The following is a 24,429-nucleotide window of genomic DNA, read 5'->3' as shown; positions in this document are numbered from 1 at the left end:
TGTGTCAAGTTTGATACATCTGTTAGATGTCTAAGTAGATAGAGAGAGGGTCTGGAATTCAGGTGAGGATTCTGGGAGGGTCTGGAATTCAGGGGAGGGTTCTGGGTTGGAGTATGCATTTGGGAGCCATCAGCATACAGAATGTATTGAGGCATGCATTGGAATGAGAAAAGCTAGAGAACAGGAATGAGAACATGAGGAAAATATAAGACATTAAAGAACCAAGCCCTCAGACATTCCAAAATTTCCTATGAATTAGAGGTTACAATATCCAGCAGGTATTTGTAGAGCAGCTCTCCTAAGCTGTCAGTTGATTATGGACCTGTAGATCTAATGGACATGAAAACAGTAGCTGACATTTGCCGAGTACATGCCATTTGCTGGCACTTTACACAGACCATCTCTCTGGTCTCCGTGAAAGCCCTATGACTTAGGTACTACCACCAAGGCTTATTGTAAAGATAAATAAATGAAACTTAAAGAGGTTAAATGCCTTGCCCAGGGTCAAGATTTGAACTCAGGAAAGCCTGACTGGTTGACTGTGCTTCTTCCCTGCCTTCTCAAGGAAAATTTAGCTCCTAGTACAGAAAAATGCTTGACTATGTGAGTACAGAAGTTGTCATGTATCAGACAACAGCATCACTAGGCTGAGCAGAGAAGACTTGTAGGAAAACCCATGTTTAAGCTGGACTGGAAGGATCAGTAAGAACTGGACAGGATCAGGCAGGAAAATTTGGGAGCAGGGAGAAAGTGCTCTTCGTCAAGGGAAAGAACATGGAATGAATGATGAACCAAAAGGCTGGAACCACTGAGTGTGGCTCACACCTATAATCCCAACACTTTGGGAGACTGAGGCAGTAGAATTTTTTGAGGCCAGGAGTTTGAGACTAGCCTTGGCAACACAGCGAGACACTATCTGTATGAAATTTTTAAAAAATTAGCTGGGCTTGGTGGCATGTCTTAGCTACTCAGGGGGCTGAGGCAGGAGGATCACTTGAGCCCAGGAGTTCGAAGCTGCAGTGAGCCATGATCACATCACTGTATTCCAGCCTGGGTGTCAAAGCAAGACCCTGTCTCTGAATGAATGAATGAATGAATGAATGAATGAATAAAAAGTAAAAGGCTGGAGGGCAGAGTAGGACAGGGGAGAGGTGTGGGATAAGGCAGGAGAGAGCAATCAGGAGTCTGCCTCTGTAGGGTCTTAAAAATCATGTTAAATAATTGGAACTATTTAATACATTATAAAGATGATAGGGAGTGACTGGAGAGTTTGAAATGAAGGTTGAATTTTCAGAGGGTTCCACTGCAATGAAGATTAGATTACATGAAGTGGGGAGACTGGAGGCAGGGAAATCATCGCACGTTCCATCATGAAATGGTGGTTGACTGGATCAGCATGGTACCACTGAGGAGAGGGGGAAGTGGAGGAATTCCACAGTCATTGAAGAAGCAGAATTAATACATTAGATGGACAACTGAATGTGAGGGGTGAGAAAGAGATCATGTTTGACTCCTGGGTTTCCAAGTTGAACATCTGAAAAGACACTGCTGCTGATCACCTCCATGACACCTTTATACTTTCTGTGGGGCCAAGCCCAGCCTAGGCCAGTGACTCTGGGGAGGCCCTTAGCATTTTTCCTGGGGTCAGTCACTTAAAGAGAAGAAAAAAACCCTGGACATTTAACATGTGTATAGTCTCTGTTCAGTAAATCTATGATCCCCTTTTGCAGGGCTTGTTGTTTTTGAGAGCTCATTTTCTAAACACGGTATGTAAATTCTCCTTTGGTTTCAAACAAGTTCAGGTAACTTAAGCAATCATCAGCAGCAAGGCCATCCCTTCAACAAAAATTCATTTTCTTTACTTCATTAATGAGCTTCTCATCCATAGAAGCTTTTATTGAACAGAAGTTTTGTTGAACATGCTTTAATAAAGAAGACACTCACTAACACTGCCAACATGTGTTCACTGTAACAGCACAGTGACAATCCCCTGTGATAATAATTTTTAGCATAAACGAATGGCTATTTCTAATTTTACATAACTTAACTTCCCAGTCTACAAGTAACTAATCATAGCTTCAGCTGTAACCTTGACAAATGAACCTAATGTGAAAAAAATTCCCCCACAGATGGAAATAATCAATTTCAGCAGTAATTTTTGGCATAAGTAAGCTTCATTTTGGGTGCAAAATAATGTGGTTTACTGTCAGAAAACAAACATTTCTGGGTCACTGGAGAACACAGATTTGAAAGAAGCATGCCCGGTCCAGCTCAGCCGAAAGTGACCTTGAAGATTTCAACAGGAAAATTCCCTTAACTCAGGTAAAGAGAAAAAATAAAAATAAAAAAATAACAAAGACAAGGATATTGAGAAAAAAGGAGACAAATGCTCTCAGATATTTAAACTGCTTCATCCTGAATCTGGAAAACTGTTTCATGGGCCATTAATTTTTAGAATTCACAGAGCATTTTCATAAATGCTATTCTCACTGAACTTTCAGATACCCAGGAAAACAGGTTTGATGGCACCCATTTTACACAGAGGAAATCCCACAGCTGATAAGACGTAGATACAGGACTCACACTCATTTTCTGTTTCTTTGTCCAGATTGTCTACAATTACAGGTAATTAAGGAAAAGTGATGTAAAAGTGCCACTGTAAGGGACAACAACTGAGCAATCACAGAAAATTACCATGTGGAGATTTCAGTTGGAGTTTTAAGAGAAAACTTGTAAACTTTTTTTCAAAAAGAAAAGTTAATTATTTGGCATATATTTAAAGTTCATGATGCAGCTGAAAGAGTCAACAAGTACAAGGCCTTAAATAATCACTCCGGGAGGCTGAGGCAGGAGAATGGCGTTAACCCGGGAGGCGGAGCTTGCAGTGAGCTAAGAACGCGCCACTGGACTCCAGCCTGGGTGACACAGTGAGACTTTGTCTCAAAAACTGAAAATTTTATATTATGTATAATTTATCATAATAAAGATGTCTCACACAACGAAGCTGGTTCACAAGTAATTTAACTGCCTGTCAAAAGAAAATTTAGCAAAAATGACAATAAAATCCAGATGTTTAATAACTTAACATTCTCAATGTCCAGCATCCAATAAAAAATTACTAAATAGGCAAAAAGCAGAAAAATGTGACTCATAAAGAGCAGAACAACCAGTCAATCAAAAAGACCCAAAATTGACAGAGATGACAATGCTAAAGGAATAATTATAATTATGTTCAATAATTTAAAGGAAAACATGAAAATAATGAGGATGGAAAAAAAACTGTAAAGAAGAACAGAAGGGAATTTCTAAGGCAAAAAATTATAATATCTAAAGTGAAAAATATACTGAATGGGTTTTTAAAAAGATTAGATGGTACAGAAAGAAAGATGAGTAAACTTGAAGATACAGCAAGAGAAATTATCCAAACTTAAACACAGAGACAAGGAATCTGAAGAGAACCTCAATGACTTGTGGGACAATATTAGAAGAGGAGCAAGAGCAGGAAAAACAAATGGAAGAAATAATGGCCTTAAAATTTCCAAATTTCATGAAAACTGTAAACCCATAGACTCAATGAACTTATAACAAAAACACAAAGAAAAATCACATCATGGCGACCGGATGTAGTGGCTCACGCCTGTAATCCCAGCGCTTTGGGAGGCCAAGGTGGGTGGATCACCTGAGGTCGGGAGTTCGAGACCTGCCTGACCAACATGGAGAAAGCCCATCTCTACTAAAAATACAAAATTAGCTGGGTGTGGTGGCTCATGCCTGTAATCCCAGCTACTAGAGAGGCTGAGGCAGGAGAATCGCTTGAACCCGGGAGGCAGAGGTTGCGGTGAGCCGAGATCACACCATTGTACTCCAGCCTGGGCAATAAGAGTGAAACTCTGTCTCAAAAAAAAAAAAAAAGAAAAGAAAAGAAAAAAAAAGAAAATCACATCATGGCATATCATAATCAAATTGTTGAAAACTAGTGATAAAGAGAAAATCTTGAAAGCAATTGATAAGAAGAAACATACTATGCAAAAGGAAAAGAAGATAAATGTGGCTATTAACTTTTCACTAGAAGAAAATGCAAACCAAAAGATACTGAATGACATCTTTAAAGTGTTGAAAGAAAAAACAACTGTCAACCTAGGATTCTATATCCAGTAAAAATATTCAACAAAAATGAAGGCAAAATAGAGAAAGAAAATATGTTGTGAGTAGGAGTTGACATATGCTACAAGAAATGTTACAGGAAGTTCTTTAGGCTAAAGAAAAATGATACTATACAGGCACTTGAAGTTACCAAAGGAATGAAGGCTGCAGAAATGGCAAACAAATGGGAAAATGACCCTTTTTTCTCATTAAATTTTTTTCTCTAAAATATGGTTGTCCGTTTAAGCAAATATAAAAGCAACATACTGTGGGATTTATAGCATGTGTAAAATAAAATACAACATATAACAACCATTGTACGAAGAACACAAAGGGTAAAATGAGAATGTATTATCATGAGGTTTATATGTGTGAAGTAATGTATTTCAAGACAGACAAATAAATTTAAAGATGCATATTCCAAATCCTAGAGTAACCGCTAGCTCTCCACTTTGCCAAAAGAGAGCATATCTAATAAGTCAAAGGTGGAGCTAGAAAATGGAATACCCCCGAAATACTCAATGTACCCAAATTAAACGGAAAAAGGGGGTGGGAACAGATGTGACAAGTAGGAAAAACAAGATCGTACGCTTAATGATAATTACATTAAATGTGAATGGTCTGAATGTCCCCTAAAAGGCGGAGGTTGTCAATCTGTATAAAAAAGGATTAAGTATACCACAAAAGCACTTTTAATAGAAAGACACAGGTAGGTTAAAATAAAAGGACAGATTAAAATAGACCAAGATACACTAACCATAAACATGCTAGAATATGTATATATTATCAGACAAAGCAGATTTCAGGACAAATAATATTTCATAAATAATAAGAATCCATTCATCAAGAAGACACAAGAATCCTAAATGTATATGCACTAATAAAAAGGTTTCAATTTTCATGAAGGAAAAACTGAGAACCAAAAGGAGAAATAGACAAATCTGCAATTCTAATTTGAGATTTCAATCTTCCTCTCTCAATGATCAACAGAACAAGTAGAGAAAAATCAGTAAGGACGTAACAGACTTGAACAATACTATCAACCAACTTGACCTAATTAGCTTTTATAGAACACTCCACCCAACAGCAGCAGATTCAGATTCTTTTCAAGCACACAGGAACCATTCATCTAGACAGACCATATTTGGGTCAAAAACAAGCTGAACAAATTTCAAAGGAATGAAATGACAGAATCTATTCTCTAACCACAGGGGAACCGAATTAGAAATCAATAAGAAAATGGTATCTAGAAATGTAGCAAATAGTTAAAAATTGAACAATATACTTCTAAATAACCAGGGGTATTTTGGGAATTGATAGAAATATGAAAAAAAAAAATCTGAGATCTTGGTGGTAGTAGCAAATAAAGAAAAAATTTGAGAAAATTATATCATTAATATTTGTTATTTCAAATTAGAAAACAGAGGCCCGAAGTGGTTCTGTTTTCGAAGTGGTTCGAAGTGACATATTTAAGATTTGACAGTGAGAATGCTCTCCCCAGGCACAGCGCTTAGTACACACTGACCTGACTCTGGTTGTATCACTAGATCTTTTCCTCCCTACCAGACTGTGTATTCCCTGAAGACATGGCCGATTCCTGTATCCCTGGATTGCTCAAAACATAAATATGCATTCAGTCAACGATAAATAAACAGTATATGGATAATGATAGAGCAAGGACTTGAATGTTACTATCCAAGGCCCAGGGCAATGTATATTCTTTTATACACATAGACTAGTAGAGAGCAAGAATTACTGGCTGTGGAGTCAGACAGGCCTGATTCATATCCAAGTCTGTTATCTCTTAGTTGTGTTCTACTCAAGTTACTTAATTTCCCAAGTTCCTTGTCTATGAAATGGAAAAACAATAACAGAGCTGAAGTCGGGATCTGATTGCTGAGTGGAGAGTTGTCATTCCTTTTGGCTGCCAAAGATCTAGCCTCCCTTCCATTTGGTGTTTGAGAACTCTCCATCTGATGCATCAGAGCCCTCTTCTTATCATAGATCTGGAAAACACCAGACTGCCAGCAACTTGAGCATGGGCATGGGACTGAAGCTCCCCAGTAAGGCGCACCTATCCTGGATTTCAAATCAGAGGCCAGTGATGTGGACAGTGGGAGTCACACAGAATTTGGCACCTGCAGTTTTCAGGGGCAGCAGGGCCAGCTGTTCTAGAGCTGTACTGACCACCTGAACTTTCTGTGATGATGGAATGTTCCACAGTGTGACATAGCTAATGTGCAGAAATCCCTCAGAGATGTGCTGGCCATTAGGGTAGCCACTGGTCACACATGACATGTGCTGGTCACATATGACTAGGGAGCACTTGAAATGCGGCTAGTACCACCGAGGAACTGAAATTTAAATTTTATTTGATTGTAATTAATTCAAATTTAAGTAATCACATGTGTCTATTGGCTCCCATATTAGATAGCTCAGTTCTCCAGGCAATGCCCAGGGCCCAGTGTTGGTGGTTTCGGCTGTGTAAGCTGCAGGTCCAGGTTCAGAGGTGGCAGCATAGGTGTTCTAATCTGTCTTGCAATAGATTTGGGACATTATTCTTGGCTGGGTAGTTGCCAAGCCCAGTTCCCTGGTCTTCCATTATGTTTTGTTAAATTCCTTTTCTGCATAAACTCCCAGGTGGGTTTGTGATTCTTGTCACCAAGAATCCTAAGTGATTCACATACAAATGAGAATGTGCAGAAGTGATTAGCACAGCTCAGGAGGTGCTAAATACATCGTCTGCATCCCTTTCCTAAGAGTCAGTGTATGCAAATGCTAATTATAGGATGTGTACTGTGCTGTCCATCAGGATTCGGTGACAGTAGCATCTAATCTGGGGTCAAGGAAGGCATCAAGGCCTCCAGGTCAGCTCCAGGCCACCTCCTATAGTGTGTTCTTTAGGTTAGGGTAGCATTCAGGATACACAATATACCTGCAGACAAGGGCTCAAAGAAATAGTGCACTCCTAACTCTACAGGGGACAATGGTATCTATTTTTAGTCCATAAACCCTAGATTGGAGGCCTCTTTAAGGTTTTACCTTTCCCAATCTGCATGGCCTAATTTAAATGCTCAGTTCTTGAAAATGAACAAAATGTAAAACCAAAAAAAACAAGTAAGTGCGATTTATTGCGACATGATTCATATCCCAGATGGACTCATGCCCCCTATTAAGGCCGAAGTGAGATTTACACATTCAGAGTCAGGTGTGGCTGACAGGTTACCAGGGCAACCTGTAGCTCTGCGAGAGCATGCTGCGCTCCCTCCTGCCGCTTGCGGCCGGGGATGGAAAGAGTGTCCATCTGTTTGTCTGAGGATTAGGTTTGTGCAACCAGTTGCAGCTCACGGGGAGGAAAAAACGCTTTCACTACAGCTGCCTACCCAGTGTGAAGCCACGGGCTCTGGAGTCAGGATGTCAGGTTTCAATTGCAGCTCCACCACTTAGCTGTGTGTCTTGATATATAACATCTTTGAGCTTCAGTTTCCTCAACTCTAAATGGGGATATGAACATTTTGTAATATTGTTGGAAAGATTAAATGTGTTTTAAAGTATCAGGTACTTTATAAAGTATAATGGGCATGAAATAATATTATCACACATTATGTTACCCAATGCACATGGAAATTAACAATGAGAGCTGGGCATGGTGGCACACGCCTATAATCCCAGCACTTTGGGGGGGGCTAAGGTGGGAGGATCCCTTGAGTCCAGGAGTTCAAGACCAGCTGGGCAACATAGTGAGATCCCCATCTCTACAGAAAAATTTTAAAATTAACCAGGCGTGGTAGCGTGCACCTGCAGCCCCAGTTACTCAGGAGACTGAGGTAGGAGGATCCCTTGAGCCCAGGAGGTGGAGGCTGCAGTGAGCCATGATCACACCAACGTACTCCAGCCTAGGCAAGAGAGACACCCTGTCTCAAAAAAAAAAAAAAAAGAAAAGAAAAAAAAGAAATTAACAATACTTACCATATCTTGAACTTTCATTACATGCTTCGCACTAAGATAAGGGTTTATATATACTATAATACCACATTTAATTTACATAATAAGCCCTTGAAGTATTTAACCCTATTTTAGAAATCAGGTTTTAGGCCGGGCATAGTGGCTCATGCCTGTAATTCCAGCACTTTGGGAGGCCAACGAGGGCGGATCATGAGGTCACCAGATGGAGACCAGCCTGGCCAACATGGTGAAACCCCGTCTCTACTAAAAATACAAAAATTAGCTGGGTGTGGTGGCACACGCCTGTAGTCCCAGCTACTTGGGAGGCTGAGGCAGGAGAATTGCTTGAACCTGGGAGGTGGAGGTTGCAGTGAGTCGAGATCGTGCCACTGCACTTCAGCCTGGTGACAGACCAAGACTCTGTCTCAAAAAAAAAAAAAAAAAAAAAAAAAATCAGGCTTCAGAGAGGTTGTATGACCTTTCTACAGCCACACAGCTTGTGTTAGGGTTAAGACTTAGATCCAAGACTAGTCTTGATCTTTTGATCTTTCACGAGTTCATTTAACATTTATCTTGAGTATTTACTACTCGTAACCCCCACACAACAGTGCACGCCCCAGTGATACAGTATTATCTTTCAGTGACCACTCAAAGCTGGTACTGCAGAATCTTGGGCTATAAAGGGGCCTCCTTGTAATAATTAAACAAAGCATTCCACCTACGTTCACCATGATATTGCTTCACACTTCATTCTTTTCCCAAATCTTCACATGTTACTTACTCATTCCAGCAAACACAAAAGATGAGGCTTCGCATGACTTGCCAGTAGAAAGCCGCCCTGTTTGGAGGGAGAGTGGAACAGCACACACAGGCAGAATTTTCCCTCGCTTTGGCACGCTGCTGATTAATTACCTGCATCGGCCTGCTGCGCACGTGTCCTAGGCATTAGGATACGCCTTGTGTCTTCACGTGGCTCCCCATTAAATCCTTGCAGCTACTCTACGAGGTGCTATTATTATTACCCTCCATTTTACAAATGAGGATCCTGAGGCACGTGGAATTTCCCTCTGTGGGGGCCCAGGTTAAATCACTTGAAGTGTGGTGATAGAGTGGGGAACTGGATCCAGGAAGTCCTCCAGGCCTGAATTTTTTGTTCATGGTATTTCTCTGTGTGTTTTTGCAGAGTAAGCGGAGTTGAATTTCCCTAAGTTCACCACTCATGACACGATTCCGCCCCAGGTCAATGACTCCAGGCCTATAGGGGTGTCTGTCTCCTCCAAAAGACCCTGGACTCTCTTTGAAGAAGGCATAGGGAGCTCTGCTATCTATCATAACTGTACGTTTCATCTGTGTGTATTCAGAGAAGAAGCTTACATTTGTACAGAGCAGGAGCTCGGTAAATGTTCGAGGAAGAAAAGAAGGAACAAAAAAGGGAAGAAAGGAGGTGGGAGAAAGAAAAAAGAACCAGAACAGTCTCTATGGAAGTAGGTCTCACCTTCTGCAGTTTCTTTCTTTCGGCCTCCACAGATGAGCGAACGGATTTGATTTCCACGGTGTGCTTCTTTACCAAGTCTTCCAGTCGCTTCACTAGCTGGTCTTTGAGATGTTTCTTCTCCTCTTCTGTCTGATGTTTGATTTTACGAAGGTCTTCTTCATACTGTTGCTTCATATATTCTGTCTCAGCACTTGCCTCTTTCTTGGTCTATAAAAAGAAAAAGGACCCTGTAAAACCACTGGGGAGGGATGAGGAGCAGGGAATCACGATTTCCCTTTCATACAACTTTTACAAGGTTTATACTTCATTTTTTACAGCACGTAGCACAAGGTGCAATCAATTTTACAAGACTATATATTTGATGTTAGGAAGAGTCTCCACCACTGGAAAAGGGCTTTTTGGAATGGTGTATCTATTATCATGAGATTGGATATTTCAGCCCATATTATGGTAGATTTTAAATAATGCTCTGCTTGTTTTGACTGGGGACATGCAATGAGATCCTAAGCCAGTTTCCAGTTTCCCAGAAGCCGATGACATAGCATTGGGAGGATTCTGCTACATTCTCAGTCTCCTGGTTTCCAATGGCATGGAGTAGGCAGTAAGTTGGCTGGAATTCTACTCTAGGATCTACGGGGTCTGCTGATTCCAAGTGGATCCACTATGTTTGGGAACTGGCCTCTACCTGATGCTTATGATAGATAGCAAAGCTCTCTGTGCCTTGTCCATTCCCAGGGCTGGGTCAGACACTACCTGCATATCTGTGCCTCCTTTCATGCAAGGGCACTCCTTGAGACAGCTTTGATCATGCTGAGGATGAAGATTGCCGGCTTCCAAGTCATTCTCTTCCCCCAGGACTTTGTTCTCTGAAACTAGCTCAGTCTTCCTGGCATCTGCAAGCATACATATCAGCATTATTTGGGATGCTCTTGGCCGCAGCCTCTGGTTCAAGGCTTTCTGCTGTCAGGCCCCCATTCCGCTTTTCAACCACTTTGTCCAATACCCCCTGTGTAATTCCTGCCCTGTGGTCTGCTGGTCCCCAAGCATGGTCAAGGTAGCAATTCTCATCTCTTCTCAAGAAGCCTCGTGAGCTTAAATAGCTGCCCTGCTTTCCCTTCCTAAATAATCTTCAAATCTTTTTGACTGCAGTTTCCATAGGTTAAAAAAATTGAGCATGTTCCAAATATACGTTCTTTTAATAGGAATTTAAAGGATGAAACAAAAAAAAATATTTAATATAAGCAGAATGACTAAGTTTTCCTCCCATATTCTCTAAAGTACTCGTGTACCACTTTTGAGACCTCTGCTCGAAACCCACAACACCTTTCTGGTTTCTCCAGAACCAGTACCTCTCCTTCTCTGCACCTTTCTTTCCCATGGTGGCTTCTTTCCCATGCACGTTATTCGTCTGCTGCCTGGGTCGTGTCTATGATACCAAAGCATGCTGTGGGCTGTAAGGTACAGACCCATGAGCTCCCTGAAGGCAGCTCCCAGGTTTTGTGCCTTTGACACTGTGTCCCAGTGTCAGGAGCTTTCTGTTGAGGGGCCTAGGGGAAGGCACTTAGAATCATGTATTTTTGGACACAAGCAAGAGCTCTATCACCAACCAGTTGGCTGACCTTGAGCCAGCCACTTATCCTTTCTTGGTCTTATTTCTTCATCTGTAACATGAAAGATTGGCAATACTTTTTGGGCTGAGTGTGGTGGCTAACACCTGTAATCCTAACGCTTTGGGAGGCCAAGGTGGGAGGATCACTTGAGCCCCAAATTTCAAGACAATACTTTGTATTTAATTTCCTTCCTTCCTTCCCTCCCTCCCTCCCTCCTTCCTCCCTCCCTCCTTCCTCCCTCCCTCCCTCCCTCCCTTCTTTCCCTCCCTCCCTCCCTCCCTCCCTTCCTCCCTTCCTCCCTTCCTCCCTTCCTCCCTTCCTTCCTTCCTTCCTTCCTTCCTTCCTTCCTTCCTTCCTTTCGAGTTTTGTTGTTATTGCCCAGGCTGGAGTACAACGGCCCAGTTGCGGCTCACTGCAACCTCTGCATCCAGGGCTCAAGCGAGTCTCCTGCCTCAGCCTCCCAAGTAGCTGGGATTACAGGCACCCGTCACCACGCTTGGCTAATTTTCTTGCATTTTTAGTAGAGACAGGGTTTCACCATGTTTGCCAGGCTGGTCTTGAACTCCTGACCTCAGGTTATACACCTGCCTTAGCCTCCCAAAGTGCTGGGATTACAGGCATGAGCCACCAGGCCTGGCCTGTATTTAATTTTTTAATTTTTATTTTTTCATAGAGACAGAGTCTCACTATGTTGCCCAGGCCGGTCTCAAAGTCCTGGGCTCAAGTGGCCCTCCCTCCTCAGCTTCCTAAAGTGTTGGGATTACAGGCATGAGCCACCATCAATCTGCCCAACCAGATGGACAATACTTATCACAAAATTATTGGAAAGACTCAATAGCATAATTGTGTTAAATGATATTAAAAGCATAAAGCATTGTGTAAGTGGTAGGGGGTGAAGGGAGTCAGTGCTAAGAATTTCAGGCACTGTGGTGAGCCTGGTGGAGAAATTTTTGGGGGCAAGGGGTCCTTTCACATCATACCTTTTTGATGTCCAACCTGAGCCAGATCCAGGTGAGGCAGCTGTAGGTACCAGCTCACCTGTACCCTGCAGAGATTGGTCTCACCCACCAGATGGGTCAGATCAAGCAGCCCTGCCCCTCCTCTCTGCTCCCTTAGCAGGCGTAAGGCTGCCAGTAGCACCAGACCAAGCTGGCAGCTAACCTTGGGTCTTTTAAGGAAATCATTCCAGGGCATCTCACCTGTCTTCTGGGTCCCACGACACTCCTGCAGCATCATTCTGTCTTTGGCAACAGCCAGCTTCTCCCCAAGTTTTTTTGCAGTGCCTTTCAACTCTGAATTCTCCTGTCGAGCCTCCTTAAGCTGCACATCCAGGTCCTAAACAGACAGCAAGGGTCCCATTTCTCTGGTTATAGCTCTGTATAGAGACATCCTGTGTACATAGAATAGCCATCAGACCTGAAAGGCGGGTATTGCACAGCAGAAGCCCTGAGTCTGTGGAATTCAGTGACCCAGGGTTCATCAAATCCCTCCTCATCCTCTGGTCTTCCTTTAGTGAGGATTAAATGAGATAAAGTGGTTAAAAAAAAATGCTCAGGGAATGTTAGAAATGTTAACTGCTTCTACTTTTAGAGATGGGGCTCTGTGCTTTTGTGGGGCTCACATAACTGAATCATCAATGATCCTGCTCTCTATAAACACAAAGTCCTGGGGATTTTAGGGCAGGCAGGTTGCTGTGAAACGAACAGGGGTTTATAGAATCAGGCTGACCTGAGTTCAGACACTTATTAGCCATGTGCCAATAAAGCTAGTCCTTAAGCCTCTCAATTTCGGTCTTAGCTTCTCATCTATAGACTGTAGGTTTCCAAGTTCTCCAATGTTAGGGACCAAGTCTAACTCACTATGTGTCCCTTGCCCATAGTCCTGGGCCTGGCAGATAGTCAGTGTTCAATAAATATCTGTAGGCGGGGCGCAGTGGCTCAAACCTGTAATCCCAGCACTTTGGGAGGCTGAGGCAGGTGGATCACCTGAGGTCAGGAGTTGGAGACCAGTCTGGCCAACATGGCGAGACCCCGCCTGTACTAAAAATACAAAAATTAGCTGGGTTGGTGGTGGGCGCCTGTATTCCCAGCTACTAGGGAGGCTGAGGCAGGAGAATTGCTTGAACCTGGGAGGTGGAGGTTGCAGTGAGCTGAGATCACGCCACTGCACTCCTGCCTGGGAGACAGAGTGAGGCTCCGTCTCAAAAATACACAAACAAACGAATATATATCTATTTTTTGTGTGTGGAACGAATGTAGTTGAATTCAATGGAGATAATAGGGCTCACCTCCTTAGAAAGCAAGTGTTGAGCACATTGCCTGACCTGTAGCAGGTTCACAATAAGCAGCCCTGCTGATTTATCCCCTTAGGGGTTGTAAGAAGAGATGCTGCTTTACCTGAATCCTCTCCTTCAGCTTCTGGGCGTACTTCTTCAGGTCACTTATCTTGCGGCCTCTGTGCTCCAGGTCTCCTTCCAGCTTCCGGACCTGAGCCTGCAGGGCCGACTCCTGGACCTGGAAGTTCTTGCGGAGGTCCGACTCTTTCTCCTGCCACTGCCACAGAGCCTGGCTCACCGACTGCTGCATGGCCTGCCGGATGGCCTCGTTTTCCCGCTCGTAGGTGGCCTGCAGCTCCTCGGCCTTGCGGGCGTAGTCCTTGCTGAGCTGCTGGTTCTCTACTCGCAGCCGCTGCACCTCTAGCAGGACCTCCTGCATCTCCGGGCCCTGGCCTGGCTCTGACTTGGTATCAGGGCTCTCCTGGGGCGGCCGGCCCCGCGGGGGAGCCTCGTGGCTCGTCAGGTGCTGGAGCCTCCTCTCGTAGTCAGCCTTGAGCTCCAGCATTTCCCTGGAGAGCGTGAGGACCCGCTCTGCGTGCTCCGCCTCCACCCTCAGCTCTCTCTCCTTGGTCTCCAGCCTGCAGGAGGCCGACTCAGCCAGCGCCTCCTGCGTCAGCCTCTTCTGCAGTTCCAGGGCGCTCTCCAGGGCCTGGATGCGCTGGAGAAGCGCCTCCTCCTCTGCGCAGCCCTGTTCCTGCAGGAGCCTGGCCTTGGTCTCTGCCACCGCATTCTGGAGCTCCTCCTGGTGCGCTTCCCGCAGCGCCTCCATGCTGGCCTCAGCCTCATCCTGGCGGGTGTTCAGGGCATAAATCACCTGCAGGAAAATCAACAGAGCCCAGTTAGGGCGAGGGGGCTGGGGTGTGGGAGGGCTGAGGAGACCAGAGATGCTTCTCCTGCATGGCGGTTGATCTGAACAAGAGGCACCTGAGAAGAGGATGTGCGTGGAGGGCATTTATTAGAAACTGTTCCCAGGAGAAGCCAGTGAGAGAGCTGGAAAGTGCTGGAAAGTGCGACAGGGAAGGAGTTGGGCTGGGAGCAGAGCAAAGGGGTGACGTTGCACAAAAGCCCCAAAGAGGGCAGCTTTGGCCGAATTCCAAAGGGGACCTCTGCAGTACGGTGGGAATCCACGGAAGAGTTTTAAAGCAGAGAAGTGATGTCATCTCATTTGTTCAGAAGGAACACTTTGGAATGCAAACCCCCGAACATAACACTTAGAAAACTGGACAGAGGCCAGGCACAGTGGCTCATGGCTGTAATCCCAGCACTTTGAGATGCAGAGGCAGGCAGATCACCTGAGGTCAGGAGTTCGAGGCCAGCCTAGTCAACAGGGCGATCTGGTCTCTACTAAAAGTACAAAAATTAGCTGAGTGTGGTGGCGTGCACCTGTAATCCCAGCTACTTGGGAGGCTGAGGCAGGAGAATAACTTGAACCCAGGAGGCGGAGGTTGCAGCCATTGCACTCCAGCCAGGGCAAAAAGAATGAAACTCCATCTCAAAAAAAGAAAACAAACAAACAAAAAAACTGGACAGAGTGATATATAAAAAGGCCAGTATAACTTGAAAAGCAGCTAATGTAATACCCCACATCAAGAGTAAAGGACAAAAACCACAGGATTGTCTCAATAGACACAGAAAAAAAATATTTGACAAAATTCAACATCTTTGCGTGATAAAAATCTTAACAAGCAAGGCACAGAAGGAACTCTTCTCAGCCTCATAAGGGGCATGTAGAAAAAGTCCCCAGTTAACACCATACTCAATGGTGTAAGACTAAATGCGTTCCTCGTAGGATCAGGAAGAAGACAAGGATGTCTGTTCTTCCACTTTTGACACAAAAGAAAAAAAAGAATGCTTTCTTTGCTGTGTGAAGAACTGAATGAAGGAAGACAGGAGCACAGTGAGAAGCCCAGGAATCAAGAATGACTCCTAGGATGTTGACCTGAGCCACAGATTGGTGTTTTCTGAAATGGAAAAAACTGTAGGTAGAACAGGTAAGGAGAAGAAAATCGAGAAGTCTAATTTGGACGTAGTAAGTTTGATGTGCCTCCGGACGTACTAGTGGAGACGGCACCAAGGCACACACAGAGATAAATGTCTGGCGCTCAGAGGAGGGAGCCTGAGCTACAGATGAAGCGGGTGGAGTTGGAAGAGTTTTGTTACTGTTTGCTTGATGAGAGAGTCCAGAACATATCTGTAGGATGATGGGAAGGACCCCAGGGAGAATCCAGAAGTTGAAGCCAGGCACAGTGGCTCCTGCCTGTAATCCCAGTACTTTGGGAGGCTGAGGCAGGAGGATTACTTGAGCATAAGATTTTGAGACCAGCCTGGGCAACATAGGGAGACCCTGTCTCTACAAAAAAAAAAAAAAAAAAAAAAAAAAAAAAGCTGGGCGCAGTGGCTCACGCCTGTAATCCCAGCACTTTGGGAGGCCGAGGCAGTGGATCACATGGTCAGGAGTTTGAGACCAGCCTGGCCAATATGATGAAACCCCGTCTCTACTAAAACTACAAAAATTAGCTGGGCATGGGGCGGGCGCCTGTACTCCCAGCTACTGGGGAGGCTGAGGGAATCACTTGAACCCGGGAGGTAGAGGTTGCAGTGAGTAGAGATTGCGCCACTGCACTCCAGCCTGGGCGATAGAGCAAGACACGGTCGAAGAAGAAGAAGAAGAAAAGAAGAAGAAGAAGAAGAAGAAGAAGAAAAGAAGAAGAAGAAGAAGAAGAAGGAGGAGGAGGAGGAGGAGGAGGAGGAGGAGGAGGAGGAGGAGGAGGGGGCATGGTGGCACATGCCTGTGGTCTCAGTTACTTGGGAGGCTGAGGTGGGAGGATCACTTGGGCCAGGGGGATTAAGGCTACAGTGAGCTGTGATCATGCCACTGCACTCCAGCCTGGGTGACAGAGTGAGACCCTGTTTCAAAACCAAAACAAACAGAAGTTGAAGCCCCAGGAATAACAGTAGATAATAAAGGGCCAAAATCCCTGAGAAGGGTACCACAGAGACTGGTTTTAAGAGCCATGAGAACACATCCTCATGGGGATAGGATGGAAGGAAGAGGTGGAGACAGGTGTGTGGCACTTGGGACAGGTGAATGAGGGAGCTTTCACCTTGTAGACATGAGAAGGTGGCTAATTCTACGTTCTCAGTGGAATGAGACAAGGTCACTAACAGTGAGCTGAGCTGGAGGACAGGTAGAAAGCATAGAGGTGTGAGGTGTGAGAAGTTGTGAATTCATTTTCAGGATGGGGAAGCCAGTGGTCTACGTTACCATGTGGCATCAGAGGCTGTGTTGAGTTACGGTTCTCTCTGCTATACTGTGAGATTTTCCTTAGTCAGGTTCATCTGAATGAGTTCAAAGAAGGACAGGAAGGATGGATGGGTTATCTGGAGTTGGAGTTTTATTTGGTGGGTGTGACAGAAAGAGAAGACAAAGTATTTTCAAAAGCCAACATGCTGAAAAGATGGAGCAGAAGCAGTTTTTTGGTGATAACAAGGCCACATGGCAAAGGGAGCGTGTGACTGAGGCCAAGTAGAGGAAAAGATCACTGGAGATAAGGGGGTCAAAGACTGAGAAGTCCAGGGCAAGGTGAACCCCACATGAGATGTCCTCACTGAGAACAATGCAAGAGAAGCTGGGCTGGTGCAGACGCGGTAGAGTCAGATGCCAAACACGACACTGGCTCCCTGGGGCATTTACAATCAGAACAGCTTTCCTGAAGACTCTCCACCACTCCCTTTCACACAGATTTACTTTTAGCCTTTGTGGGTTGCTGGTTTTTCCTTATCCATGAGGCTGTCGATTGAACTAGACTCTAACTTCATTGCCAGGTTTCTACCACTGATTCACCCACGGTTTTCAAACTGCACTCCTTGTAGTCTTGAGTTCTCTGATGGAAGTCAGGGCAACATCAGGGAGCCTGGGGGAGGCTGAGCAAGTGGGGGCCCCCCATCAACCAGGGAAGAGCTTTCATACTCAGGCTTTCCTAGCATAGAGTTTAGGGGAAAAAAAAAAAAGCTTTGCATGGCTTTAAAAAAGAAAATCAAAAACTAGAGGCTTAGATAATCGTGAAATAGAAAATAGACCAATTGGGAATAGTATATGAGAGGAAGTTTTGGGTGTCACTGTGTGCCTGTGCATGTGTGCGTTAATTATAAAATCATCATTGAAGGCCAGATGGCACCACTAGAGGTGACATGTGTAATAGATTTAACAACGGTTTACCTGGAGGCTGCAGATCTTGAAGAAAGAGTGTATATATATCCAGGACACAGCCTAAGATCTTATTTTTCCTTGTCTCTGTCTGATACAGTTATCTGTTTTTTGTCTGTCTTCCTCACCAGAATGTAAGCTCCAGGAGAGAGAAGCTTGGTCTTCCTTGTTCATTACTCTCCGTCCCCAGTGCCTGGCTCAAGTGGACACTCTAAAAATTACCATGCGAGTGAGTGAATAAAGGAGTCAGAACTCTATCTTGAAGAATGTAACTCAAGGTATGAGATGAGTTTGACATCTTGTGAAGCCCTGGGAGAATAAGCACTACTTTGAGAACCATGAATCCAACACTCTGTCACGGACAGGAGAAGGAAGTCCCCTTGTCCTTTTAGGAAGATCCCACAATGAAATGAAGTGCTGTCTCCAAAACTCCTCCGTCTCATCACTTTGTGCACAGGATTTGGCCACTTTTGTTAATTTCTGTGACCTCCTAGTGACTTCCATCCAAGAATATATCTGGAAGCTGAAATTGGTTTCCCATTGGCTATAATTTATGTTAACAGCAAATACCATTTTAATCAAATTTACTATGTGCCTAGCACAGGGATAGGTGCTATATACACATTCCTAATCTCAGAGGATCCTCATGGCAACCCTGAAATTTGGTATTTTTCTGAGCAATTGAGATTCAGAGAAGTGCAGTAACTTTTGCAAAGTCCCAGAGATAAGAAGGTTTGAGTAACGTTTCGCGCCTGGTGCCACACTGCATCTCACCATCTCAGTCATTTATTCATTCGCGGATTCACTGCACATCTCAGCTGTGGCAGGATCTGTGCTGGACACTGGGGTTACATGCTGGCCAATAAGACAACTGAATTTGCAACTTCAGAAATATTACAATTCAGTAGGAGAGTCAAACAAGAAAGTGGAAAGTTTCAATGCACTGCGATCAGTGCTAGGAGAGGATTCATCACCAGTTACTATGGAAACACAGAGGAAGCGGTCTGGGAGGAAAGAAGACTTCCCAGAAAAAAGTGGGCCTTGCCTCCTCATCCTTGGGGTGACCAATCCCCTTTTCCATGTCAAGCTGCACATGGACAAGAACAATATCACTTATTTGGGCTGCTCAATAGCACTTGGTATAAAGTTGAGTATACAGTTGGTTCATAGTAAGTATCTGCTGTGGGGCTACTGTAAGTCATCAAGGATCCACGCTTTCCTTCCACGCGAAGGGCTACTGCAGAGCAGCCACTGAGCAGAGGCCCCATTTCCTAGCTCCTTGCATTTAGGTGAGGTCCCATGCCTGGTGATTGCCAATGGAATTTGGGTAGATGGGGTGATGTGTGTCATCCTGGGGCCAATGTGGGGAAATTAAGAAGGGCTCATATTCTTTCCACAGTTTCTTTCTTCATCTGCAAACTTAATTAGGAGTCAGAGGCCTTAGAGGAAGGCAGAGTTCGAGATGGAAGGCATCCGAGCCCTGAAGGACCAGGGAGAAGGCCACCTACTCCCTCAGGAACACTGTCATCGATCTTTACATCAATAACTACCGTGCTGAGCCTCTGACATCTTGGCATTTATCTGTAACAGCATCGATTAGTATCTGTTCGGGGTTCCTGAGACTAGCTCCAGGTTTAACCATTCATTAGAGGACTCGGAGGACTCAGTATATAGCCATGCTCAGGGCTACGATTTATGACAGTGAAAGGTACAAAGCAAAATCAGCTAAAAGGAAACATGCATGGGATGGAATCTGGAGGAAATCTAGGGGCAAGCTTCCAAGGTGCCCACCCAAAATTAACACAAAATCAGATTCAGGGTGGGGGTAGCAGAGAGGGTACCACACGGTGGGCTCACAATGTCTAAGGGCACTTTGGCATATTTACATGGAGCCACAGTGTCTGGCAACCAAAGTCCCCAAATCCAACAAAATGTGGTATCCCTTGTGGACACCAAGGATCTGCCCGAACTGTTCTGTTAGGCTGAAATCTGGTAAATGGCTCCTTACCTCCCCTTCCCCTCACCCCCCTGCCCAGGTTACTCATATATCCTTTCAGGGATAATGTGTGCATAAAAAAGAATGTTATGTTATATACTCCATATCACATATTTTCACCGTCTTTTATACACATACACATTCATCTGCACCTTGATTTTTTTAAACTTCGTAATAGATTTTGGAGACCATGCTATTTCTGTAAGCACTAAGGAAATTAGTGTTGGGGCCAGGTGCAGTGGCTCATGTCTGTAATCCCAGCACTTTGAGAGGCCAAGGTGGGCAGATTGCTTGAGGTCAGGAGTTTGAGACCAGCCTGGCCAACATGGTGAAACCCCGTCTCCATTAAAAATTAAAAAATTAGCTGTGCATGGTACTGCGCACCTGTAACCTCAGCTACTTGGGAGGCTGAGGCAGGAGAATCACTGGAACCTGGGAGGTGGAGGTTGCAGTGAGCCAAGACCATGCCACTGTCACTCCAACCTAGGTGACAGAGTGACACTCTGTCTCAAAAAACAAAAACAAACAAAAAAATGAAATTAATGTGGCCAAAAGACACAAAATTTCAGTTAAAGGAACAAGTTCAAGAGATCTATCATGTAGCACAGTGACTGCAGTTAATAACAATACACTGTATATTTGAAAATTGCTAAGAGAGCAGATTTTAAGTGTTCTCATCACAAAAAATGATAAGCATGTGAGGTCATGCATATGTTAAATAGCCTGATTTAGCCACTCCATCACATATGTATACATCAAAACATCATGCTGGAAACCATAAATGTATGTAATTTTTACTTGTCAGTTAAAAAAAAAAGAGATATCACATTTTAATTTTTGGCTGCTTCATGTGCCATTGTGTAAGCTATAATTTATTTCTCTGCCTCCTCCTGAGAGCCATTCAGTCATTTCTGTGGGAGATTATCGACATGTTTCTCATTTCACTGTTAATAAGCAACATTTTCTTTACTCTTTTTTCCATCTCTGCCAGTAAGCCTGAAGTCTGCTTTTTTGCTTATAAATGCAACTAATAAAATTCCAATAATAAAATAATAAAATTCCAATGGCCTTAAAAAACTCATCTTCACAATTAATACAGGAGCCTCAGGAAGAGATGAAAGAGGAAGGAGGACAAGATACCTGCCATCTTGTGTCATAAAACTAGCTCAAAGAATGTTGAGAATGCCTGCAAGCATCCAGTGTGTCTTCCTGTGCAATGTGGGGACGTGTGCAAGTGTTCACGACTGACCATGCAAGGGCACTCCTGGGACTGCTCCCCGGGACATGTGCTTACTCTTACCACATCCTCTCTTTTTTCCACCCTCTCCACTCCCTTCCCCTCATTCTATACCTGTTCTCTGAGCTTGACCCTTTTTCCTCTTCTAGGTTTTTGTTTGTTTGTTTGTTTGTTTTTTGACAGACAGGGTCTCTCTCTATGTCCCAGACTGCAGTGCAGTGGTGTCATTATGGCTCACTGCAGCCTTGACCTCCCGGGCTCAAGTGATCCTCCTACCTCAGCCTCCTGAGTACCTGGGATTACAGGTGCATACCACCATGCCTGGATTATTATTTCATTTTTTTTTTTAGAGACAGGGTCTCATTATGTTGCCCAGGTTTGTCTCGAACTTCTAGGCTCAAGTGATCTGCCCGCCTCAGCCTCTGACAGTGCTGGGATTATAGGTGTGAGTCACCGCGCCCAGCCCTCTCCTAGGTTGACGGTCTCTTTTCATCTCAACATCTGTCCTTTTTTAGCCTGTCCCTCATGGTCAATCATTTCAATTACATTCTTGTTGACATCTTCAAATCCCCCGCTCAGCTCATCTTTAGCCTTGCATTTTTGGCATTCTCAATACCAGAGTTTACCTTTTATTTTATTTTATTTTATTTTATTTTATTTTATTTTATCTTATTTTCTCCCTCTGTCTTCCAGGCTGAAGTGCAGTGGCTCTTCACTGCGACCTCTGCTTCCCGGGTCCAAGCGAGTCTCCTGCCTCAGTCTCCTGAGTAGCTGGGACTACAGGTGCATGCCACCATACCTGGTTAGTTTTTTGTATTTTTAGTAAAGATGGGGTTTCACCATGTTGGCCAGGCTGGTCTCGAACTCCTGACCTCAGGTGATCCACCTGCCTTGGCCTCCCAAAGTGCTGGGATTACCAGCGTGAGGCACCGCACCCTGCCCACAACTTATCTTTTAAAATGTGCTAAAGTTATTTCACCTCTCTGATCCTCAGTTTTCTTGCCGGTAAAATAGAGAGAATCCAGGCCCGGTTTTTGTGAGGATCAAATAGGATTATATATCTTAGGTGTCTGGCACGTAGTAGTACTTATTAAACATTTCTTCCTTCCCTCTTCTCTCACCCCATCTCCTCCAAAGGAAAGGTCCCATGTTTTAGAGACACAATCTCCTCCAGCTTGTTCTGAGCGTTTGAAATCATTGAGCAGATTTTGAGCGGCCTGCTCTTCTCCTGGGCTTCATGCCTCACAGGTCGCTTGGCAAATCTTCTGCCATCTGCTTGCTTGCTTTCACTCACCACTTTCTAGACTGGAACATCAGACTGTTCCAGGCCTCATATATAAACCCACCTTCTACGGGGGAGGCTGACTTCAGAATCCATCAAAGCACATAAATAATTGAGCAGCCAAGAGAAATTCTGAGCAAGTCAAAACGACTTCCTAAGAGTTTTAGAAATCCACTGCTGATGCGTTTACTTCAGAGATTTCAGCAGAGGCTTGTTAGGGTCGTAGAGGCTGAGTGTTGTAGGTTTAACAAGGCTCTAATTAACGGCTTTTGAACATCAGATCCTGATGAAAGTTTTCATCAAGTTGGGCAGCAGGAATCAGAATTGAAATGAAAATGAAAAAAAAGGACATAATATCTGTTGAGGGCCCAGAGTATGACATTCACTGGGCCAGATAATTTACATGTGTCTTTTCAATTAATCTATTTAGGTTGGTGCACAAGTAATCGTGGTAGTCACAAAAAGTAATGGCGAAAACCGTGATTACTTTTAAACTGACCTAATAACAATTCTATGAAGTGAATGTGTTTATGCTTAGCCTGATTTTACAGAGGAGGCTAACTTCATATGTAGGGGTAATATAATAGAACTCCACCTTTTTCTAGCTGTGTGGCCTTCAGTAAGTTACTGAACCTGAGTCTCCATTACCTTATCCATGACATGGGGAGAGTTTTGTTTGGAGATTAAATGACATTATGAACCAAAAATGCTTCACAGCACTCTTAAGCACTTAACCTTTCTTAAGCACTTAAGAAATGTCATTAGTTATGATTTTTACTATTATCGGTATTACTGCCAGAAGTCATTGAACTAAAAAGTGAGAGTGCTGGGATTCAAATCCAAATCCTTCTGGGTCCAAAGTTGAAAGAGTAGAATCATACCTTGTTTAGAAAAAAAAGCTGGTAATATGGTTTTACTCAATGGTTTCGCAGCATTTCCTATATGCCTAGCATGATACTCGGCATTGGAAAAACGGAACAAATAAGACCATTCTGTTGAGGGACTTATAGAGTAGTAGAGTGTGGCAGACTATATTACTTGTCCATATAATAATCTTCCCCCTTTCTTTCCCCTTCCTTGCAATGGTCTGTGGATGGCATTTATTTGTCTTCCCTATTGATGTTGAACCTGGCTGTGTGACTTGCTTTGGCCAAGGGAATGCGAGTGGACTTGTTGCAAGCAAAGGCTTTTGATATGTTTATGTGCTGTGGCTTGCCCTCTTGCGCTTCTACCACTTGCTACAAGAAAAGCCTGTGCTGGGTACCCATGGGTCCCAGAATGAGAGACATGGAGCAGGCTGGACCCCACTCCAGAGTGTGGAATGCAAGTGGCTCAGCCAAACCCAGCTGAAAGCAGCTGAACAGCAGTGAAGCTGAGCAGGAAATAACTCACTGCTGTAGCCATTGAGATTTAGAGTTGTTTGTTACAAAACATTATTGCAGGAACATCTGCCTAATACACAAAGGGATATAGAAAAGAAAGCCAATTTGTATGTACAGCAGTCGTCTCTTGTCTGAGGGGGACACCTTCCAAGATGCCCATTGGATGTCTGAAAGCTTGGATAGTACAACCCCTATAGACACTATGTTTTTTCCTATACATATGTACATACCTGTGATAAGGCTTAATTTATAAATTAGGCACAATAAGAGGTTAACAGCAATCACTAGTAATAAAATAGAACAACTATAACAATGTGCTAGCATCACTGCTCTTGAGCTTTGGGGCCATTATGGGGTAAAAATAAGGCTTACTTACTTGAAAACAAGCACTGCGACAGTTGATCTGATGATCGAGACAGCTACTAGTGACTAATGGGCAGGTAGGGACTACAGCACTGATACTCTGGACAAGGGGATGATTCACATCCCAGGAGGGACAGAGGAGGATGGCACAAGATTTAATCATGCTACTCACAACAACAAACAATTTAAAACTTATGAATTGTTTATTTCTGGAATTTTCCATTTAATATTTTCAGGCCTTCCTTGGTTCACCTTGGGTAACTAAAACCTTGGAAAGCAAAAACACAGAAAAAAAGGGACTACTGTCTAGAGGTATTTCAAGTACTTTGCTAGAAGTCTGCGGCGGGCAGAGAAAGACACAGGGGAGAAAAGGATCACATTGCTCCAGTAACCCCCCACCCTTTTCTCCTTCATTACCATTAGTGGATCACTCC

General features: G+C 43.9%; 1 protein-coding gene across 1 annotated transcript in view; it reads right to left on the bottom strand.

Annotated features, from left to right (window-relative positions):
* The window catches only part of LOC105487883 (family with sequence similarity 184 member B), a 155,001-nt gene that overhangs the window by 65,061 nt on the left and 65,511 nt on the right, over positions 1–24,429 (bottom strand). Inside the window, exons 2-5 of the mRNA XM_011751518.2 lie at positions 13,590–14,342; positions 12,393–12,528; positions 10,337–10,476; positions 9,584–9,790 (exon numbers count right to left, since the gene is read on the bottom strand). Coding sequence (XP_011749820.2) covers positions 9,584–9,790; positions 10,337–10,476; positions 12,393–12,528; positions 13,590–14,342 — 1,236 coding nt within the window. The remainder of the gene's footprint in view (positions 1–9,583; positions 9,791–10,336; positions 10,477–12,392; positions 12,529–13,589; positions 14,343–24,429) is intronic.

The sequence above is a fragment of the Macaca nemestrina genome, chromosome 3 (assembly GCF_043159975.1).
Source record: "Macaca nemestrina isolate mMacNem1 chromosome 3, mMacNem.hap1, whole genome shotgun sequence".
NCBI classification, from domain to species: Eukaryota; Metazoa; Chordata; class Mammalia; order Primates; family Cercopithecidae; genus Macaca; species Macaca nemestrina.
Note: the sequence above shows the minus strand (reverse complement) of the source record. Positions and strands in the feature narration are given on the sequence as shown.